Here is a 22,962-nt window from a genome sequence, read left to right on the forward strand (position 1 = left end):
GCAATACACTGAATGTGGGCTGGTTTTTATTAGGTGAGACATGCTTGATCCAGGAGAGGATTGCAAATCTACTGCAGACAGGGGAAGGCCCCCACCCCCTTCCGCTGGCAGCATAGGGGGATACTAAGTCTTCTCTCTGTTGCACTGTGAAGATGATTGGAGGGCGAGTCACTGGCTCCCCAGCCTTTTCCCTGCCTCTCTAGCATGGAGTGGCAGAAGCACTGGCTGAAATGCTGAGGCCTGGTGCAGACTGCTAATTGAGTCATTGTAAGAAGAGAGCAGAACGGGTACTGCAGAGATCTGCTCACTGCAGAGATCACATTTCCATTAAGGCAACTACAGCTTGATTTTCTAAATTGCAGATGGGAATTGTTGCCAGTTATCCCCTAATAACCCACAGAGAGGCAGGACTAATTAATTAACTTGCTGCACCTAAGCCAGGAGCAGACCAATGTCTTGGCAACTCTCAGGGAGTAATTGATGTGAGGTTCTCCTTCTGCTGCCATTTCCAGCTGCCGACATGGGGCCCCGAAGACCCACAGCGCAGCACAGCTTTCACACCTGCAGCATGTTGTTTTCCTGGAGGGTTTTGAGGATTCACCAGAACTGCTCCCTCCAGACAGTTAGAAACAGGAGACAAAGTGGAGAGCTAGACTTGGCTAAAGCCTCTTTACTGGCAGCTTCTGTTGAAGGGTGCTAGTGGAGCAGCATCCTTGTTCCATCGGGGAGCACAGACATGGTTGCTTGTAATGAGATAAAGAATAACTGGAACAAGTGTAGCCCCAGTCTTTGCTGGACACTCCATGGCCTTAAACCCAATCTGCACAAACCCCTTGAAAAACACGTCTCTGAGTGATAATGGATTTGAGAAAGAGACCCTAATTGTGTGGGGGGAGCATCCTCTCCTGAAGTGGGGGACTATCCGTTTTGCCCAGAATAAAGGGAATTCCCTGCCCTTTGTTCTGTACCATTTTACTGCAGCCTTTGGAAGGTGGGGTTATATTTGCACAGAGGACAAGGTCTCATTAACACATTGCTGACAATTAATGCTTTGCTGAGCTATACATTGAACTCCTGCAGATAGCTGGGTAATAAAGGGATGGAGAATCAAGCTGGTAACTGAAAATGTCCAACTCTCTCTTCTTGGTCCATTCTTTCCATTCCTGCTCTAAGTATTAAAGAACAGAGATGTTCCTGGTGGCGTTTGCTTGTATATTCTTTGTAGCATCTCCTTTCAGATTCCTGGGCGTGTAGAAGGCTTGTAATATCAAAGAGAGAAGCGCAGAGATCTAGGACTGATGTTACAGTGACAGAAGTTTCTTTTATTTTTCTCTTCCCTTTTCGAACAATCTCAGTGACACTGGAGCTTTGACAACTTGCATTCAGTAAAAAGAGAAAAATGTCTTCTCCTGCTAATTGTCATGTCAGTCCTCTGCTTGACTTGAGAGTAAACACTGGTCATATAAACGTACAAATGTTCCTGTCATTTCCATTGGGGCAGAGCTATCTGGGGGGAACCTCACCAGCTCCGTAACATGACAGGAATACATGGCACAGCTAGAGGTAGTCAATACATGCAGCCCGTCTGGAGTTAGAGTCACAGAGTTTCAGCCCAGAAGGGACGGTCACATCATCCAGTCTGTGTATTACAGGACAAACAACGCCACCCATCACCTGCATACTAAACCCAACCACCAAAATCAGACCTACATATCACAGCCCTCAGAAAAGTAGAAGGAATCAAGGTGCACTAATGCCTGAGGCCCCTGCAATGGCAGAGATTTGATTACATCAGATACACTCAGATAATCCTGGCAAGTGACCTCCACCCCATACTGCAAAGGAAACCAAAAAACCCCAAGCTCACTGCCAATCTGACCCGAAGGGAAATTTCCTTCCCTACCCCACATATGACGACGGGTTAGACTCTGAGAATGTGAGCAAGAACCAGCCAGCCAGCACCTGAGAGAGAGAATTCTCTGTACCACCTCAGAGCAGTGGCCCATCCCATCATCCAGTGTCCCATCTCCAGCCATGGCCATCTCTGATGCTTCAGAGAAAGGAGACAACAAAACCAAACCAAACCAAACACCAGAATACATGGGGGAGGGGAATCCCTTCCCGAGCACGGCTGTACCAGGGTTCCTCAATCAAAGGTAGGATACATACCTTAGGAGATGTCACCTAGTAGCAGTAGCACCAGACTGAGAGCAACATATGACCCTTGGGTCGTCCTCAGTGGGGTCAGAGGACAGGCGTGGAACTATGGGGTTCGAGCCACAGGGGATTTGGAGCCATGGGGTATCTGCAGCTAACTGCCTTAATCCAGCCCTGGCACCATGTGCCCTCCCTTTGGATTGTGGAGAGAATGCCATGATCTCCGTCCCTCCATGCAAGATCCTGTTAGACATAGCAAAGTGTTGCCAACTCTCATGATTTCATCCCAAGTCTCCAGATAGTTGGTATTTTTCTTAAAGCTCCGCCTCCCCGGACTCCTGAATTTCAGCTTTCATTCTTTTTTAATACAAGCAAGATTCTATCTGTCATGGTTCTGGAGAAAAGCTTGAGTGTGACCCTCTCCTCCCCAATGGGTTTAACACCAGAAGGCAAATAAAAAGCACCCAAATCTTCGGTTTAAAAATCTCATGATTTTTTTAGGGCTTGCCTTGTGATTTTTTAACACTCGGGATTGGCCAGATTTTAGGCCCTCACCTGCCCCTTGTGCCTTTCCTTTGGAGACATAAAAATTGCACACACCCTTTAAATAATCTCTCTCAGCAAGGGACGCTCCATGCAACAGCCTGGTGAGTCACCGCAACAGACCAGTTTTCCCATGCTAATGCAACAGATGGATTTAGAGGAGATAAACCTAAAATTAATGAGAGAAGTTCACCTTACAAACTGTTATGTCCTCCGTTTCTGGGTGCCTAAAGCAACTCATTGAACTTCCATAGTAAGTGAGGTACACAGACCCCTGAGATATTTGTACTGTCTGGGTATCCACACGGCAACACCCACTCCACTTTCAAAGTCCTGTCCCAGCATGCACTGGGCTCAGTGTAAAACCTAGGCTGGATGCTCTGGGGAAAGCTTCTTTTTGGCTGTTCCAATACCCTGGTCAGGATCTTGGAGGGGATGCCCAGATTATCTGGGTGTGTTGATTTTCCACCAGCAGGGAATGTGAGAATGGGTCCGACATTCCAGGGCAGAAAAAGGTTTATAAAAAGGGGAATCACTTTTAATGTAGAAATCCAGGGATAAACAGGTCCTGCGGGCTAGAAATTCAAAATCCTCAGGGGAATAGTTCAGTAAACAACTAGGTTCTATTCATGTTGTGTTTGAAACAGAAGGAAATGGCAACTATGCGATACCAACCTCAGCTATGGCCTGTTTGCCATTCACTACTGTGCAGCCTTTCTGTGCTGCTGTGCACACTTTCCTGCATTCTAGTACAGCCTGTTCTCCCCTCTTCTGTTTCTTCTCCAGTTCCTGCAACCCCCTGGGAGAATCTCCCTTCTCTTTGCTTTCTCAATGGGCTGCACATTCTCACCTAGAGGTGAGTGGAAATGTCAGCTGGAATGTGAGTTTGGAAAAAAAAAATCTTGATGCTTGTCCAAACCTACTCATGTTTATATTGGAGCCTGTGAGTGACATCAGAGCAGGGAAGAGTATAAACACCAGCAGGACCTTACTCCGAGACTTTAAAAACTGCAAACACATTGCTGCCTCCAAACTGCCTGGGGACTGATGTGCTGAAGTGTCAGAGAGCAGGGCAGCATGAGAAGCCAACTGGAAAAGCAGTTTCTTTTCTTCTCTCTTCTCTGCATCCTTTCCAAGGTAAGGAAGCTGTGGGCTTTATCTTAGTCAAGGAAGCTTTTGGTTCTTACTTACAAAGCAACCTGTAACCAACAGAATCCAGCTTTGTAACCAACAATTCAAAGATCTTACCATGATTATTAGTATGCCTTCTGCAGAATGCATCATATTTGTGCAACCCCTTGAGGGGAGAGTCTCGCAGAGAGTTCATGACTAACAGTGAAATTCTGAATTAAGGAGCAATGATTTAAAATGAATGGGCCAAATGTATATCTAGTGTAATTCCACTAAAGACAAAGGAATGACAACAGAGGTGAGTTTGAACCTATATGTTCGACCCATCTTCATTATTAATTGTGTCTAAGGCTCTGGCATTCATACTTGCTACCTGCAGACAATTGTAGTAACGGCTTATAGACCTACTTCTTCATTATCCTGCACTGAAACCTCTAAGGGCACAGAGCCAAGCAACCAGCACTGCTTTTTCAGGATTACTCAATCACAACAATTTTCACTCCCAAGATGCAGTGAAGCACATGTGCAGCTGATGCCTCCTACAGGATTTTGGTTGCTCTAAAACTTTTTTGCCTGGACTCTGAAGTGCTGTATGAAACAATTCTCTTTGCAAACAGCAGGAACATTTAAAACTTTTGAGTTTTTTAGTTGCAAATTTCTTGAATTACTGCTTGAATTCCTCAAGTTGGACACACCACAAGCAGTGAGATCATTGCAATGTGATGCCTGTTTGAATTTTAACCCACATACTTGTGGCCTATAATCATTAGGACAATTGTCATCTAAAGACAAGAATACTACAAAGGCACAGAGGAAAATAGAATTAATGGAACCAGATCAGATTAATTATCTGGCTAATTTTTCCCCAGCCGTGGCCTGTAGTAGATACATCAGAGGCAGATGAAAACCCATTATAAAGATACATCTGGCCAAAGCTGTCCATGGAGAAAAATTTCTTCCTGACCCCTGTAGCTCTCAACTTATTTCCTGAAGAATGAGAGATAGCCCTTGTAATTGTATTTCATCCTAGGCAGTGTAACTGCAGATATTGTACCTATCCTTATTCCTTGATGTCAATCTTATTAAGCTTTTTATGTCAGTAATAACACAATTCAATAATAAAAGCATATTAAAGAGGGGATTGCGCTAGCCATCTTGGATATATTTGACTCCAGAGCCTGCCACTGAAGCATCTACAGGGAGAAAAAGGATCATCATGTGAGTTACACTGCTGCAGGTGAGGAAAATAAATAGAAGCAGCAAGATCTGTTCTGCCCAGGTATAGGCTGCAGAGTTCAAGAGTGTTGCTATGGGACACCTGCTAATGAAAGAGGGGAAGCAACATGGTAATCAATATGTACATTCTAGTGAAATCCAGGGATTGCTCCCCCCATTGCCAGTCTCAGTAGTCAGGCCAACGTCTGAATAAGCATGGAGACTGAATTCTGCTCGGCCTTCATGTAACAGGCAGGAATACATGGCACATTGGTAGGGGCTGTGTGCATATGTAGGAAATTTACAATGCTGGAGTCCATGTTGTACACAATGGGGCTATCAATGCAGTTCCTTTCACCAGCAATGAGTTCACTTGAAAAATACAAATAAAAAGATACTGATTTTTTTTCTGTGATAACATATTAATATTCACAGCCAGATTTGCGAACAGGGCCTTTCCTGTGTCTGCAGAATAAATTTGCACATAGGTAATTGTGCATGCAGAATGGATAATCAATATTTATATCTATCTGCCTACATAAACTCCTACAGGTCTCTGCACAGCAAATCAGTTGATTGCCCATGCAAACAGCATTTGTGCACAAACTTTCCGAAGCAATTATACATTCTATCTGAACAGTCAAATTTTCCAAGTGCAAGAAAGCTCCTATTGTTTGAAAATTTCAACCAAGTGTGCCACTTGCACAACTGGCCAAATTTGTGCAGAGGATGCAGCAGCTGGGCCCCAGAGCATGGCTAAGGACACACTAGAAGAGGAAGCATTTGGGCCAAAGAGAGAAGCAGTGACACTCATTTGGTTTCACTCTTTTGATTAAGCAAACCTAATTATGGTTACCCATAGAAGCTGGTAAGATGTCCAACTGGTCTGATACGCTGTAATGCCTGTAGGGAAGTTGTTATACCATGTCAGTAACTCTCATTTGAACTACTCCACCACGGTACAGACAAGCATAGCCTATTAAAATGTAATGCACTTAAGAGCTGTTGTCTAACACATGCATCATTCTTTGTATGGACACACTATGTTGCTGTATATAAAGGTTGTTGAGCCACGTCCCGAGGCTGTGACTCAGTTTCAGTTCTGTCCTTACCACCTGTACTCAGGCTAACGTCCCGCTAAAGTAACAAAATGGTAACAATACTTAATGCTTACCTAGCACTTTACATTTTCAAAGTACTGTGCAAAAAATAATCAACTCAACCCCCTGCTCCATGGCATGTCAGTATTATCAACCCCATTTCACCAATGGGGAAAGAGGCAGAAAGCAGCTATGTGACTTTCCCAGAGCCTCAGTGCAAAGCACGGGTCTTTAAGGTTAGGGGGAAATGGAGGAAAGAAAGAGACAATGAAATAAGATCAGTTCTCATTGGTTTGTTAAATCAAAGCTGGACCAGTACATAGGGTGCCCCCAATTCATTCTGATTAACTTCAAGTCTAGGGCTTAATCCTGTGCAGTGCTGAGCATCCTTGATTCTCACTGGTTTCTGTGGGTGCTGAAGATGCTCAGAACCTTGTGGAACCAAGCCCTATAGGAACCATTGTTTTCAGATCTATCTTGAAGCCTCTCTGTGGAATGCAGAGTCTCCTGAGTCATGCTGGGAACAAAAGCCTGACTCCCATGAAACTAAACCCCCAACAAGCCTGAGCTCAATGGGATTCAATGGACTGTTGCAGCATCAAGCTAAGGAAAAACACTTTGTAAGCATTGATGGTTTTTGCCTCTGCAGGTCTGTGCTCAGCTCTGCCGGACACCATGTTACTGCCCTTGGATCCCGCCCCCTTGCCCTCCTGGGTCCCCTCTGGTTCTGGATGGATGCGGCTGCTGCAGGATATGCGCGCGACGGCTGGGAGAGCCCTGCAATCACCTCAACGTGTGTGATCGGAGCCAGGGCCTCATCTGTGATTACAGCGATGCCCACCTGGGGAGAGGAGGAACATGCAACTGTGAGCACATTCCTCCCAGTCTTTTCATTAAGGCCTGGCTGACACCTGGGGGAGGGGGGGGGGGAATGTCTCCCCAAATACCAGCCCATTCAGCTAAACCCATCCTAAAACTGTGGAGAGCTGCAACCAGACCAGGCAGCCTGACCCGCTCTCAGGGAGTGGTTAATATTTCAAAAGCAATTTATTAAAAGCAGTTCTGAGCACCTGATGCCTGCTCCATGCTGTGACTCAAACCAGTGTTTAAGATGGTTTTGCTGACCAGGTTTTAAAGCCGGTTAGAATTTTGAGGGAAATGTCCCCAGTATCAACCAACCCCCAGCGCTAGAACAGAAAACAACTGTCCCAGGGCAGAGCAGGATGAGATTTATCTGGAACGGTTTTAAACGGCACCTCAGATCTGACATTTAATCCCCAACATGGGTCTGTTGAGCAAAGGCTCTGACCTCAGCACCGACGCAGAACCTGGACTGAGTTTTATGTCACATCATCAACTTCTGTTCTCTCCAGAGCTCTCACATTAGCTGGCAGGATAGCGCAAACAAACTCAACAAACACTCCTTGCGTTCCTGTCCTCCTCAGAGAGCTCAGGTCAACTGTACAGGGATGTGAGCTGAACAAATGCCAATCCCACCCCCCGGTTACAAACAAGAGTCACTTCCTCCAGGGGGCTACCAGGAAATGGCAGCTGCTGCTAGTTGGCAGGATTTACCTGTCTTTTTTAAGTATTTCTGGGACACTCAGTCCCCTCGTATCCCATATCATTGGGCTCTGTGCTGTGTGAGGGAGCAGTCCTAAAACCTTGCAGACATGAAGGACATTTGCAAAGTAAAGAGTCAATGGGTCTCTTGCAGACTGACAGACCTCTTCCCTGAATAATTAATCAGAAAATAGGTTGGGAAGGAGGATGGGACCCCTGAGGCAATTGAGAAGCTCTTCTCTCTCTCTCTTTCTGTCTCTCTCTCTCTAACCCAGACAGACACACTCTTCAATCAAAACAGCGAGAGTCCTGTGGCACTTTAAAGACTAACAAATTTATTTGGGCATAAACTTTCGTGGGCAGGAACCCACTTTCTCAGATGCATGAAATGGAAACTTCAGTTTGGTAGGTATATATACACATGCAAGGATGGGTGAGTTACATCACAGTGAGGAGGGCAAGTGTTAACGAGGTTAATTCAATCAGGGTGGATAAGGCCATTCACAGCAGTTCATGAGAAGGCGTAAATGTCAAAAGAGGGAACATTATTTTTTCCTAACCACATCAGTCACACCACCAGGAGTTCGTTCACCTGCACATCTACTAATGTGATATACACCATCATGTGCCAACAATGCTCCTCTGCCAGTTTCATTGGCCAAACCAGATTGTCTCTACGCAAAAGAATAAATGGACATAAATCAGACATCAGGAATGGTAACATTCAAAAACCAGTAGGAGAGCATTTCAATTTCCCAAGACACTCAGTAACAGACTTGAAAGTTGTCATACATCAACAAAAAAACTTCAAAAACAAACTCCAGCGTGAAACTGCAGATCTGGAACTTATAAGCAAACTTGACACTATCAGACTAGGTCTGAATAGAGACGGGGAGTGGCTAGCCCACTACAAAATATAATGTTCTCTCTTTTGACATTCACACCTTCTCATCAACTGCTGTGAATGGCCTCATCCACCCTGATTGAATTAACCTCGTTAACATTTGCCCTCCTCACTGTGATGTAACTCACCCATCCTTGCATGTGTATATATATCTACCAAACTGAAGTTTCCACCTCATGCATCCGACAAAGTGGGTTCCTGCCCACGAAAGCTTATGCCCAAATAAATGTGTTAGTCTTTAAGGTGCCACAGAACTCTCGCTGTTTTGCTAAAAACAGACTAACATGGCTATCCCTCTGGAGCTCTTCAATCACTTTCTCAGCTGCCTGATACTCTTCAGTATAGTTCAGCCTTAGTTTATCCATTCAGGACTCTTGCAGGCAAGAACACAGCTTCCTACAATCCCACAGAGCACATCTCTGCCAGGGTACATTTGCCGATGACAAACAGACAGCAGGCAATGAGAATAGGGTCCCGTCCTATGTCTGCTCCCTTTCTGTCCTCTCAGATGATACCTTCAAAGCACATGGGCCATGGGACCATATGGCTGCTGCTCCTCAAAAGTACTTTCCATCCAGGGGAAGCTGGCACAGCCAGCACCACTCTCAACAAGGCCTGGTCTACACTAGAGTCAGGTCAATGTAAGGCAGCTTATGTCAACCTAACTCTATAAGTGTCTACACTAAAATGTAGCTCCCACCAATGTAACTTGCCTACTACACCGATTTAATAACTCCACCTCCACGAAAGGCGTAGCGCTTAGGTTGATGTGGTTAGGTTGACGCAGTGTCAATGTAGACACTGTGTGGCTTACATCGACTGCTGCTGCCTTTCAGAAGCCCTCCCACAATGCCCCACACCAACAGTTAAATCGGCTCAAGCAGTGCCGGTGAGGACGTGCACCACAGACACAAGGAGCGCAGTGTGGACGTGCAAAAGCAATTCAATTACTGCGGTGGCTGTATGTCGATGTAACTTAGGTCAACTTAATTTTGTAGTGTAGACTTGCCCCAAGAGGAAGTCCTGGGGGTTCTGACTCCACATGGGACAGGGGAGGCAGCAGTCTGAGAGCTTTACACTCAGCATGATGAATATATAGCAAGAGACTCCCATGTAAGAGAAGCTCAGCAAAACTCCTGTTGTCTTGCTCCAGTGAGGAATCCCCTACAAGAGATGCTGCCTGTGGCCTGTGGGGCTCCTGGTTCCAGGCTCAGCTGAGGAAATGGGCAGGATACACACAGAATGAGCTTAGCCTCTGATGAGGAATCCTGGTTAGCTGCCCTGGTGTCTGGCTGCTACCACCTGGCAGCTGAGAATACTGAGAAGGCTGGACTCAGAGTCCCCGTGGGACGTGCTACACACTGACTGGTCTTATTTCTTTATTAGTTAGCGCTGGTCCAATGATTCACCATGAAGAAATTCTCTGACACATTTTGCATTTGTCTCAGAATAAAGCACACTTCGTTGTTCTCATTCTCTCACCAGCTCTGCAGCGGGACAAATTATATTCTTTAAATAATTAATCCAGGAATTCTTCATGCTGATCAGCAAAAGGTTTATTGGAAAGTAAATTACATCATTATTTGACCAGCTCTGTTATTATTTAATGTTTGTATCTGGTGCCATAGACATGCATAGTGCTTCCCAGAGAGAATTCATCCCTCTCTTTGTCCAGGCACTTACATTGTGATCATCACCCCCAGCCAGGAGAAAAACACAGTCAGTCCCTGGCATGGGGAGCTCATCATTTAAGCACTGTAGATTATCATAGCCCCAGCAAAACCACCACCTGGCTAATCTGGTCAGTTATCTCCTTCACTTGGCCACTCTGGGCCAGATCCAAAGCCCGTTGGCGTTACTGGAAAGACTCTAATTTCAGTGGGCTTTGGATCAGGCACTAAGCTGAGCCCACAAATGACAGTTTCCCCTTCGCAATTATTGTATGTTTGCCCTCAGTGGCACCTGAATCCTTCAATCCTGGCATTTGATTGGTCGCCTTGTGACTGTTGAGTTACTCTGGATGTTGGTTGCAGTTGAAGAGGGAGACGACAGCTGCGAGGTGAATGGAAAGGTCTATCGAGATGGAGAAGTGTTCCAGCCCAGCTGCAAGATCCTGTGCCGCTGCTCAGATGGAGGTGTCACCTGCGTACCCCTCTGCAGTGAGGATGTCCGCCTGCCCACTCCAGACTGCCCCCATCCAAAGCGTGTGGAAGTCCCAGGAAAGTGCTGTCAGGAATGGATCTGTGAGAGGCAAGACAGTCACTTCCTTCAGGATGCCACGCCAGGTAAGCCCCAGAGTGCCCCGGTACAATTATATACATATATATAAAATCGAGGTAAAGTAACATCTCTGGAACAGACATTCACCACTGAAAGGGTTAAACCAAATTGAACCTGTTATTGCAGTTGGCTTCCTTGCATTGCGTAACCTGCAGCTCAGTGAGTAACTAGGAATCAGTACCTAAAAATGCCTTAATATCTCCATGCCCCATACACTCATCAACTTCTGGACATCAAAAGGAGAAACCCCACCTCATTTCACAGATGCAGGCAGTCCTTGGTCACGACCAGCCTTGGCTGGATTCGTACCACTGAGCAAAGTACATCTGTGTGTGGCTTAAAAGTCTCTTTCCATGCATATTCCTTGTCCAGTGCTTAGGCCGCCTGGGATAGCATCAGCAAGTTTCTCCTACCCGTGTGAAGCGTGGAGCACAGAGTGGAGTGCCTGCTCTGCAACCTGTGGCTTGGGGATTTCTACACGGGTGTCAAACCAGAATCGGTACTGCAGGCTCGAAACTCATCGACGTTTGTGCATACTCAGACCCTGCCAGACTCTCCCAGGAGCAGCCATTACGGTAAGTAGATTTCAGCCAGTACAACACTGCTGGCAGGTCTGTAGTTGGCAACAGATTTTATAGAAAAAGGAAATCCCAGCCACCACACTGACACAAGGACCACTGTAACGCTCTTAGCCACCTGCATACACACCCACACCCTATTCACTAGCTAGCTGCATGCCTGGGTAAGCTTCTCAGAAAGGTTGTCTCCTTTTTGCAGTCACAAACTGCAGCCAGAAAATCCACACCTGCAACTGGGATGACCAGATGGCAAGTGTGAAAAATCGGGACAGAGGTGGGAGGTAATAGGTGCTTGTATAAGACAAAGCCTTGAAGATCGGGACTGTCCCTATAAAATCAGAACATCTGGTCACCCTAGCCTGCAACTAAACGGAGTGGTGCAAACCTGAGTTTTTGCTCCACTAACTATGTGACTCCAAGAGCAGTGACAGATCCAACATGACCCAGAGACTGCTAATGGAATTGGCAAAGCCCAGACATACTCCTCTGACAGAAAGTCTGGTCCCTAGATCTTTGCCCCTTACTATCAGCATCACATTCATCAAAGGCAGTTTGATCCCAGGAATAATAGAGGTTTTTGTTAAACTATGAACCTTTTAAAGAATGTCTGTGACGGTCACTTGACAGTTTAAAGTGGCAAAACTAATGGGCCATTGTGGGCCTTCCCGTCTTAGTCTGGCACCTTTTAACACTTCCTATGAGTAGTATCAGCTGCCACCATCCTACAGAGTAAATTACCTGCAAACTAAGGACTGGCTACCCACAGCTTTTGTACTGGTCTAACTAAGTCAGGTGGGGTGTGATTTTTTCACAAGTATACAGCATACTCCTGTTTATCTGAAAGCCTATGATCCAAATCTCTGCCTTGTCCCCCCAGCATGACATACATGCCCTCTGCATGGTGGGGAACAAGGCAGGGGGTTGGCTAATGCGGAGGTTTGGATAATAGACCAGAGACCCCCCAGGCCAGGACTGTGAGGAGGAAGAGAGGATTTCCCTACATCGCCCCCAGCCCTCTGTATGGCCATGGGAGTGAGTGAGTGAGTGGGGCAGAGCAGAGACCCCCCAGGCCAGGAGTGTGAGGAAGAAGAGGATGATGAGCTCGCAGCTTTTGAGGAGGCTTTCCTGCAGCTGAATGGCTCCTGCCCTGTCAACTAGACGAACTCCCAATTATCCAAATAAAATCCAGGTCTGCAATGCTAGTCGTATAATCAGAACCCCTAGCGTGGGCTCAGTTATGCCCATATAAAGATGCCTTATATTCCCCTTCCTGCATGGGCATGGCTATCCCAGTATATAGCACCTTTATACTGATATAGGTGCAGCCACACTAAGGAAGCAGTATAGTTAAAGCAGTACAACTGTTGTGTTTAGACAAGTTCTTCCATAGACTTAATTATGTGTAACTGTACCCCCATTTACTTCTCTTTACATTTCGTGGGCCAGATTTCCAAAAGGGTTCGCTCCCTTTTATGGGAGGAATTTGCACCCCCACTTCTATGTGCAATTGCATTGCAAACTCAAATCAAGTAGTGAGAGGGGCAAGTGCTCAGACTGGCGCCTGCAATTCATTTTGCAGATGCAAAACTGCTGCCACAAATTTTGTGGGTACAGAAAGGGAAGGCAGGCAACAATCTTGAGCAAATGTAAGTCTGTCGGCCTGTGTAAATGGAGTTAGTTCTGATGCATGTGTGGCGGGGATGGTGAAGCCTGACTCTAGGTGTCGTTACTAACCAGTATAAACAGGCCAGTAGGCAGGTGTCATCCCAGACATCACCTGCCTTTGAAGAAAATAGTATTCTGACCCCAAGGATGGTTACAGGATAATAAACCCCGGTAATCTGTGATGTCACTGGACTTGCCTTAAAGCACAGCAGGCATGTCCGGTGAGAACTCCATGAGAGATTTTTCTCTCGCTGCACAAGTGACTCACACTCAGATTTGAGAGACACATCACTGTTAGTTACACCAGAGAAACAATTCTAAAATGTTTTAATCTCCAGGTTGGCTGTACAGTGTCAGTGGTAAGAGAAAAGTTACACTGTCTGCTCTGTCTTTCCAGAGGGCAACAGGAGGTCGTTTGTAGCCCTGCCCACACAGTTCAGATTTTGGTATCAAGACGTCATCCCCGCAGCCAGATTGACACAAGCCCATGTTGCTTGGATTGCAGCAGAAATGGGTGTTTTATCCCCGCTGAAACTAGGGAAGAATTGACTGACTTCAGCTGCAAGGGAGGAGGATGAATCCGGAACATGATCCCTGTCCCTTTCCTCATGCCCATTACAGTTCCTCTAGACAATGTTATTGTTCAGGGGGGAAATTCTGCCCCGTGCATTTTATGCCATGCAGTGACGATGTAAGTTTATTGCCAGCTTGTGACCCCTGTTGTCATTCGTCCATTAGAAATGATGCTGTGTGGGTACAGTTACTCTTGGATTATCAGTTACTCTTGGATTACATGCATTATCCCCTCTGCAGGAGAGTAATTATAATGCCCTGGCAGGCAAGGCTGTCACTGCTTTTCCACGTAGGTTTTATCATTCAGAATTTAAAAAAAAAGCCATGGGGTTAGTTTAGATGACTTCACACGTGGAGCCTGAGGTTGTGGCTCTCAGGCAGGTTCTGGATATCCCCGGCACGAGGGGCTCTCCTAGGAGTGCCAGGATCCCCCAGGAAATGCTCATATGGAGCAGTCACTGTGGTTGGTCAAGCAAGGAGGGTACAGTAAGGCTGGATCCTCATACACAAAAGTGCTCAGCGCTGTGGTCTGGATCCAAGGCTGGCTGAAGTCGATGGACAGACTCCCACTGATGTCAGTGGGCTTTGGATCAGGCCCTGAGAGCGCTAAAGCATTATTAAAGGTTAGCAGGTCTCAGCCTCTCCTCTGTCTATATTAGGGTCCCATATGGAACACCTGACTATCAGCATTGCCCGTGGGAATGTCTGGCTCAGATTATCCCAGATGCATGCTCTGAAACAGTGAATGCCTTCCCAAGCTCTGGGGCAGTATCCACAGTAGCACTGCTGACTCAGGCCTTTGCAATTGGTATTCTAGGATCCCCTCTCTAGCTTGGGATGAGTCTCCATGCTGGGCCTGCCTTCCATTCAGTTGTGCACACACTAACCTTCCACAGAGCTTCAAGCACTCACCACTGTGAGACAGGTGCATAAAGCAGCCCACTCTCCTTGGGGGTTAGAACAGATACAGTTAAATGGAAGCAGCGATTACCAGCTGGTGGAGTATGACTCAGACGCTCTAACTTGGCACAGTTGCCCAGAAAAAGGTTGGGCTTCTATATTAAAGCATGAAAAAACGCAAAAAGTTAAAACAAGAAATAGGTATGGTCACTCCAATTCCTTCTACTTCTCCAGAAACAGCCTGCCAGGAGGGGAATGCTCTTTTCCAGGTCCTGGGGATGATTTCTTGGTATATTTATTACTGGCCAGATTTTCAAAGGCCCAGCATGCCTGTAGCCAACTCCTGATGTGTGTATACATTAGAGTCTGTGTGCACACAAGTGAGGGGGGCATCAAAAATGCTGCTCCTTCACCTGAATGTCACACATACTGTTCTGCTTTGTTTTAATTTGCCAGCTAATTCCAAGACACTGACTGTCTCAAACATCAGAAAAAACACTGTAGGGAACAATTCTGCACTGACCCTCAGGGAAAGGACTAGATGGCGCCTAATACCATAAGTTCTTATCTCTGATTTGTACAGTTCTATGATTCACATACAAGCAGTTAGCTTATTCTATCCAGCTATCACCACAAATAAACAGAACATGTTCAGATTGTCACCAGAACAGCAGTCCTCCTTATGATTGTTTTAATTCACCTTCCTTTCTCTGAAAATGCATCCCTCTGAAATTCACAAATAAAGCTCCTATCCAGCAGAAAGCATCCTCTTTAGCATCGCCACATTCCATCTACACTACCAGTGGCTTGGTGTGTCTTTCAACCAGACAAACACAGAACTCATGCACTGGTGATCCCATTCTGAAGCTCTGGACATGCCACCTAATATCAAAGCACAAAAACCCAAAGTTCACAGCCAAACAAAGGCAGCAAAACAGCAAATGAACTACAAAGCTGGGAAAAGGCCATCTCCATACACGAAGGAGCTGCTCAAGTAGAAGCAGCTGAGGAGAGTTATTTTGCAGCCCTGGCTTTATTTTCTCACAGTGATAATCTTTTAGTGTTATTCAAAAATGAAGTTTAAATGCCCTCTAATGGCCTCTATTTATATCTGCAGAGGTAACACGCTTCCTCACCCTATGGACAAATGAGAACTGCAACTAGAAAGGAGCTGTGTTTTAGAGTATGAATCCAGACAAGATCTGGCAATTTCAGTTTTGTATCTGTGAATTTGAAAATAAAAATGTGGTCGTCTAGCTGTATAGTGTATATTAGTGCCTCTCTTAAAGGGAATGGGCCCTGTTCTGGTCTCACACTAGTTTTACACTGGTGAAACTTCACTAACATCAGTGGAGTTATACCTGATTCACACTAGTGTAAATGAGACTAGAATCAGGACCAAACAGCTTGGATATGTCTGCAATTCAGGAAGCTTAAATTTGGATAAGAGAAAAGCAGGCAAAATAAAAGCATTTAACATTTCTTAACATTTTGTCACCTGTTTGCAGCTTCTCGATGTCTTTTAAATACTGTTCAATCTTTTGAATACATTGGTTTCTTTTTTAAATTGGTATAGTTCTGTATATGCACTTATGTACCAGCTGGGGTGTGCATGGATGCATATTATATATTATATTATTATTATTATTATTATTAATTATTATTTCTAATACTGTAGCACTTAGGAGTCCCAGCTATGGACCAGAATCCCATTGTGCTAGGCACTGGACAAACACAGAACAAAAAGACAGTGATGTGTGCATGTATCTGTGTGTACATATACCTGTTGGACTGTATCTATATCCTTAGGCATGCACAGCTATGACTGAGTTGTGTGTATATGCATGAGTTTGTGCCTCTAGGGCATGGGGGTGTAGAGATTATTTAAATTACAAATTCATCTCACTCTCTTCCATTATGTCAAGTTAACATTAATACCCATTACCCCACTGCTCTTCACCTTCCCAAGAAATTATGGGTCGAATTCTCTGTCCTTAACTCAGCACTTACTCAAACTAAATTTCCACTGGCTCCCTGACTACAGAACCTGGTATTTTTCCACATTTTGGGCTGCGTTACATAAATATCATCATCATCCAAACCCCTCCCTACCACACGTATGAACAGAGTACCAAAATAGATGCTCGGGTGTGCAGAAACAACAGTCTGGACAACAGATGGTACTTGTCTCTCCTGCAGACAAAGCACAGCTGTCAAAGGTGAAACTGACTTATGGTTGGCTGAGAAGTGCAATGCTCACTGAAGAACATGCATAATCCTAGTCAGTCTCTTTGTTAACCTGTTGAGTACAGTGCATTTCAAGCCATGGAATAAATCTTTTTGGAATGCTTTCTTTAAAACCTATTATGCATACATAAACTGTAGGTACTTTTTTGTTCATTAAGGTTACCTCTTTTGATAAAATATGTTGACCATTTTACTGCCTGTCCCTGTACATGGATACCTGGTGAAAAAATCATGTCTTGCACTAAGAAGTTAAAGTTAATTCTCTTTGGTATCTTTATGAAATGTATATGAAATGGTATCTTTATCAAATGTTGCTCCAACATCTAGCACTGATAAAAAAAATCAATACCACAGTTTTTGAAAGGAATCCTGAAATTCTTATCTCAACTATAAATGGCTCAATACATTACTTTGCTATAATTTATTTTTTCTGCAAGATGCCATTTCTCACTGACTAAGCTGGAAACATCTACATAATAAATGACTACATGCAAATGAACTGGAAGCGTTGTTCTTTCCATAGAACACAGTGTAACCAACTCTTGCAATTTAATTCTGAGGCTGGCAATATTTGGTATTATTAAAAAGGCTCCTGGATCATCTGACACCTGATTAGGTGAGAATCTCAGGTCTCAGTTTTTTTTAAAGGAGAGTAAATTTCTAGTCCTCATGGTTGCGAAGGAAAGCCAGAACAGGTGACCCTTAATGCTCAAAGGCAAATCAGAACCTCTAATGTATTGTTTTTAAAAGTCTCCTGATTTTTGTGCCAGTCTCAGGATAGGGTCTGGCCTATGATTTTTTAACAGTTGGGGATGTTCACAGAATCCTAGAAGGGGGAAGCCAAAACCAAACTAACAAAAAGACCCCTTTAAGGAGGCCCTCCAAACCAACCCCAGCTACCAGAATTCCTAGTTTTCTTATTGTTTTGGGACCCAGGCAGGATTTCTCCCTTTCCCTTAAGGTGCCAGATCAAGAGACCAGCCACTGAACCCTGATCATTGTCTCTTAGCTCAGAACCGCCAACCCCCCCACCCCAATTATCTAGGAGGCCAGGCTAGCGCCCTAAAAGTCTGCACACTGCAATAACAACTATACTCCTTCCTCACTTCGCTTCCTTTTCCTGTTGATATAGCCCAACCCCAGGTGCAGCCTGGTGCTCCTTGATTGCACCCACCCACACTATCTTGGCTGTAAGCCCAGATTGTCACTTAAAGAGATAGCACACCCCACCATAGGCTGGCAGTACTGGGAATGGGCTAGCACTGAAATGCTCATTACAGCAAGTATTTGCAGTCACCTCCTTTAATACCTTGAGCAGATGAGTAAATGGCCTTGAATTTATTACCTGAATGGGCTGAGATTGCATCAAATTTGCTAACATTAGTAATAAGCATATTATTAATAAAAGCAATGAGATGAGGATGGTGATAACCCTGATATAGCCCCTTTCTATCTGTCAACTGAAAGATACCCTAAGGATCACTACCTGAAACTCCTACTGGTGAAGAAAGGCAGGAGAGACTGTAAGACAGAGGGTTGTTTTCCTGAAGAATGATTTCTGGTTAATACTCTCCTGTCTGCATTGTTCAGGGATTCTTGAGCCAGAGCCCCAGCTATCTGTACCTCTACTATTAGGCAAACTTTGGCCTCCAATAATAATACATTATAAATGTTAAACTTCTCTGGTAACCACTTCACATTCCCTTCTATCAAAAGTCAGCCATAGAAACTTTGTTGGGGGTTGCACCTAGCAACTAGGCTTTATCACACACTCATTCAAAAATCCATATCCTCCTGCAGAACTATTTCAGCTCTGTGAAGCACCTGTTGTCTCTCTGAATCCAACGTAGATGCCTATAATGGGTACCACTTTGGAAAACCGTCTTCGGAAAGTCCAGCCTCCACCAGTACTTAGGTGACTTTTCACAAACTTAAGCAAATTGCTGGTATAGGTGCTGGAGGCAACCATCCTGCTTTTGCTTGGATTATCTTCCCTATCCCCAAATCATGAGACTATATTTCTGTGACACCCAAGCAGGAAGCTGCTTTTTTCAGGGATGATGCTGTGAGATATAGCATGACCACTACCAGTGTGTTCTGCTGGGCTCTGAAGTCCTATCTGTTTTTCACAATCTCCTTTCTTATTCTTCTCTTCATTTGGTAACTGACTTGGATTTTTCTGAGATCGTGTCTCCCTGCCCGGCCAATGTGTAACTCCTCTCCAAGGACACTGCTCCTATTAAAGTTTCTGACCTCTCCTTTCTTGTTCCCAGATAGATCATCTGCTGAAACTCTGATCTTGTCTATAGTACAAAAATTACTCATTGATGACAATGGGTGTTCAGCTCCGGCCTGCCTCACTCTCTGTTTTATACGGCTGCCCATCACCTAGTAACTGAGCACCTTCCATGTAATATCATTAGTGATAGTGAAGTCCCCAGTGGACTTTACGTAGTTTCAGCATGTCTTTCTGGAGTCAAAACTGTTGGGGGGTAGGATGAGTTATTCGGGTTTTTTATGATTTAGGATAGGAGTTTGGTGATAAAGGAGGTGTCACTGTTGTCATCTGTTGTCAGCAATAGTGTCATCAACAGGATACAGCGAATCCGGTTCTAGGTATGGTTTGCCCTTGAACACACTTGAAGCGGAACTGTGTTCACCACTTGTTCCACTGCATCTGTCACTGACACCCACTATTGACAACAGGTAATCCTTGGGGTTTTTTGTGTGTGTGTGTGTGGGGGGGAGGAATAGCAGTTCCCCAGGTAATTGATCTTCTGTCTTTGTCTCTGGTCAGTGCTTCAGAAAGCTTTAATCATTTCTGGACTATGTCACTCTATGGCAGCGCCGTCTCAGCATTGCGCTGAGACAAGGTATCTTGAGGCTGAATACTGGGAAACATTCCCTGGTTGGGAGATCTTACTGACTGGTGACATAGACTATCAGGCGACTTGGTGACTCAAGTCCTTTAAAACTGGACTGGACAAAACGATGGGGAATAGACTGTGGGGAACAATCCCGCCCTGGCCCGTAGGGGGAATGGACTGGTTGGGACCTAACGGCCTCTCCATCTCTCACCTCTCTGGCTGTATGAGATGCTGATATGAGGGTCTAATTGGGAATAACCCATCTGTCACACTCCAGATCCTGTCCAGCACTGCCAGGTGACTGTTTGCACCAGAAAATAGCCTTCTGCTGTGTAGCTTCCTAGCGCTGTGATCAAAAATAGCTCCGTGGGGAGCAGGCGGGGGTGGGGCTGGTGCTGAACAAAAGAGACAATTTATATTCAGCTTCCGTGGGCTCCCTCTGCCTCCTTCAATGATTGCTTCAAACCCAAAAAAACCAACCGGAGACGCTGGGCAAGCCCCTCGCCCGACCCATGTTGGATGACCCTGGGCTGCGGGTAGCAGGCTGCGGCCCACCCCCGCCGCCAGCGGGCGGACACTGTGACCCGCCCGTCACTAGCACCAGGACTTGGTGCCAGTCCTTGCAGGAGCAGAGCCGGGCTAGGCACGGGCAGACTAAGCAGTTGCTCGGGGCTCCGAGCAGCTGGGGGGGGGCTTTGCTTTTTTAGTATGTGTTGGGGGAGGAGGGGGAAATATCTAATATGTGTTGGGGTGGGGGGGGGGTAGCTCCGATTCTGGCAGGACTCAGAGCGAGAGAAGGCCGGTGGCAGGAAAGGGGAGCGGGGCGGTGGCCGGAGGAGAAGCAGGTGTCAGTGCAGCAGCGCCCCGCTCCTGCCCCTGGGTTACCGCCCATCTGCCCCAAAGACACCGCCCCCAGGTGCCGCGCCCCACGCCCCTGCCTGCCCGCAGGGCACATGCGGCCTCCGCCCTCCCGACCCGGGCCCCGGTCACCCCCCCACTCCGGGCTCCTCCCCGCCGGCTGCGGGCCGCCGCCTCTTCCCGGATCGACACGGAGCCGGGCGGGCGGCGGCCGAGTCTCTGCGCCTGAGGCTGGGTAAAGTCTGCGGGGAGCCGGGTGGAGATCGGGAAACGCCGCACAGAGCCCGCAGCGAGCGGGAACATCCCGCCAGGGACCCGCAGCTTCGGCCTGAGGGACTTGGCATCCCCTGCCCTCCCCCGTGGGGCTCTGGGGATCCCCACCCTCTCCCCTTAGGGACCCAGGTATCCCCACCTAACCCCTCCCCCATAGGGCTCTGGGGAGCCCCTTGCAGGACGCAGGTATCCCCACCTAACCCCTCCCCCATAGGGCTCTGGGGAGCCCCCTGCCCTCCCTCAGGGACCTGTCATCCCCACCTAACCTCCCTTAGGGTTCTGGGGACCCCTCCTGCAGCCCCAATTGCAAGGGGATATTTTCCTGCACCCCTCCTAAAGACTCAAGGATCCCCTTCTGTACCAACCTTAGGATGAGGGAGAATCCACCATCCACTATCCCTTCATGCACCTTCCCGAAGGACTCACTTGTTCCCCTCCTGCAACAACCCCTCCCTCTAATCTACTTCCTCCAGAATCCTCTGCACTAATTGGCACCCATGAAGGTGGAGGACGTAGTCTCGGTTTCTGACATCCCCAGCTTCAACTTCAGCACTGCCCCCACCATCGTGTGCCCAGTTAACCGGATTTTCACCCACCGCTTCCTGCCGGCTGTGTACCTCATTGTGTTCCTGCTGGGGCTGCTGGGGAATGGGCTGGGGCTGTGGAATCTGTGTGCCGGGTCTCGGAGGAGCCGTTGGCGCTCCCTTAGTGTGCTGATGTGCAACCTAGGGGTGGCAGACCTACTCTATGTGATCACGTTGCCCTTCCTAGTGGCCTACTATCTCCAGGGGAGCGTGTGGCTCTTTGGGAAAGGCAGCTGCAAGCTGACACGGGTCCTCTTCCACCTCAATCTCTATGCCAGCATTGGCTTCCTGACCTGCATCAGCGTCCACCGCTACCTGGGCATCGTGCACCCATTGAAGATGCTGGGTAGGTGCCAGACTCTGGGCCCCAACTTCCTCCTCAGTGCCGGGGTCTGGGGATGGGTCATCATCCAGGTGGCTCCTGATTTTAGCTTCAGCAAAACAGATAGCACTGGTACACAGTGCCATGATACGACAGGACCTGAGGACCTGGGCACCTATCTGCTGTACATCCTGGCTGTAACTGTGACTGGCTTTGTCATCCCCTTCCTCATAATCATTGGGTGCTACTGCCATGTGGTGGTGGTCCTCTGGAGGAATGAAAATGTGGACCCAACCCTCAAGAGGAGAAGCATCAAACTGGCAGTGCTGGTGATGGTCCTTTTTTCTGCCTGCTTCCTCCCATATCACGTCTTCAGGAACCTTAACTTGCTGTCCCGAAGCTGGCAACTCCAGGGGTCCTGCACCCAGACTTTAAAAAACATGTATGTCGCCTACCAGGTGAGCCGGGGCCTGGCCAGCTTCAACAGTGCCCTGAACCCCCTGCTGTACCTAATGACCAGTGAGGACTGCGTGTCACGGATAAGGACCATCAGTCAAAGGGCTGGCAAGTCCTTGGGGTCTCTCTTGCTGAGGGAAATCCAGCACCAATCAGCTCAGAAGAAAACTAGCATCATTCTCTGTGAAGAATTTGAAGAGGCATGTGATGAACTCTGAATTGATTGGTTAAAAAAACCAAAAGCATAATCTGACTAGCTACATGGCAACTTACTTGTATGTGGTACCCCATTCCCTGCCCTTCCATCTGTCTGTTTTGTCTTTAAATTTAGAATGCAAGCACACGGAGACATGGACTCAGCTTCCCTCTTTCTTTGTGCAGCACCTAGCCCAAAGCGGGAGTTACTAAAAACTACTACTAATAAAGTGGCCTGGTCCAAGCTGCCAAGCCCAGTTTTGTACTATATAAAATAAGATGTGTGTTTGTATATATTTTTTCTGTTGATCCTGAAATGTTTGTCCGTTTCCCCCCAAAACAATGGGTAAAACATTGTTAAACTTCCAACTTTTATACTGGCCAATCAAGCTAACTACTCCTCCATGCATTTATGAATGCAGGTACCCCGCCCTGCAGCAAGAGCAGGACCCTACTCAGCCTATGTGCTTCATCCTGTGAGCAGGCAGGGATTTGAAATATCATTCCCTCCCTTCACCTAGGAAAGGGCAGAATACCTCACAAGGGTGTTG

General features: G+C 46.6%; 2 protein-coding genes across 2 annotated transcripts; both read left to right on the top strand.

Moving 5' to 3' along the window:
• Positions 1-3,742: 3,742 nt before the first annotated feature.
• On the top strand, positions 3,743-13,900 carry CCN5 (cellular communication network factor 5). Its single transcript, XM_067554358.1, has 5 exons — positions 3,743-3,837; positions 6,796-7,012; positions 10,647-10,898; positions 11,266-11,468; positions 13,534-13,900. The coding sequence occupies exons 1-5, from the start codon at positions 3,778-3,780 to the stop codon at positions 13,555-13,557; spliced, it is 756 nt and encodes a 251-aa protein (XP_067410459.1). The 5' UTR covers positions 3,743-3,777; the 3' UTR covers positions 13,558-13,900.
• A 6,868-nt stretch (positions 13,901-20,768) lies between these two features.
• LOC137157375 (P2Y purinoceptor 1-like) lies at positions 20,769-22,668 on the top strand. Its single transcript, XM_067554646.1, has 2 exons — positions 20,769-20,816; positions 21,328-22,668. The coding sequence occupies exon 2, from the start codon at positions 21,352-21,354 to the stop codon at positions 22,432-22,434; it is 1,083 nt and encodes a 360-aa protein (XP_067410747.1). The 5' UTR covers positions 20,769-20,816; positions 21,328-21,351; the 3' UTR covers positions 22,435-22,668.
• Positions 22,669-22,962: the final 294 nt, after the last annotated feature.

This window comes from Emydura macquarii, unplaced genomic scaffold, assembly GCF_026122565.2.
Source record: "Emydura macquarii macquarii isolate MOO-44397 ecotype Brisbane River unplaced genomic scaffold, CSIRO-AGI_Emac_v2 contig_1483, whole genome shotgun sequence".
Taxonomy (NCBI): domain Eukaryota; kingdom Metazoa; phylum Chordata; order Testudines; family Chelidae; genus Emydura; species Emydura macquarii.

Coding starts and splice junctions, on each gene's coding strand:
- CCN5 (XM_067554358.1), top strand. CDS start 3,778: ATGAGAAGCCAACTGGAAAAGCAGTTTCTTTTCTTCTCTCTTCTCTGC. Junction 10,899..11,265: donor CCTTCAGGATGCCACGCCAG/GTAAGCCCCAGA, acceptor TTCCTTGTCCAG/TGCTTAGGCCGCCTGGGATA. Junction 11,469..13,533: donor TCCCAGGAGCAGCCATTACG/GTAAGTAGATTT, acceptor CTGTCTTTCCAG/AGGGCAACAGGAGGTCGTTT.
- LOC137157375 (XM_067554646.1), top strand. CDS start 21,352: ATGAAGGTGGAGGACGTAGTCTCGGTTTCTGACATCCCCAGCTTCAAC.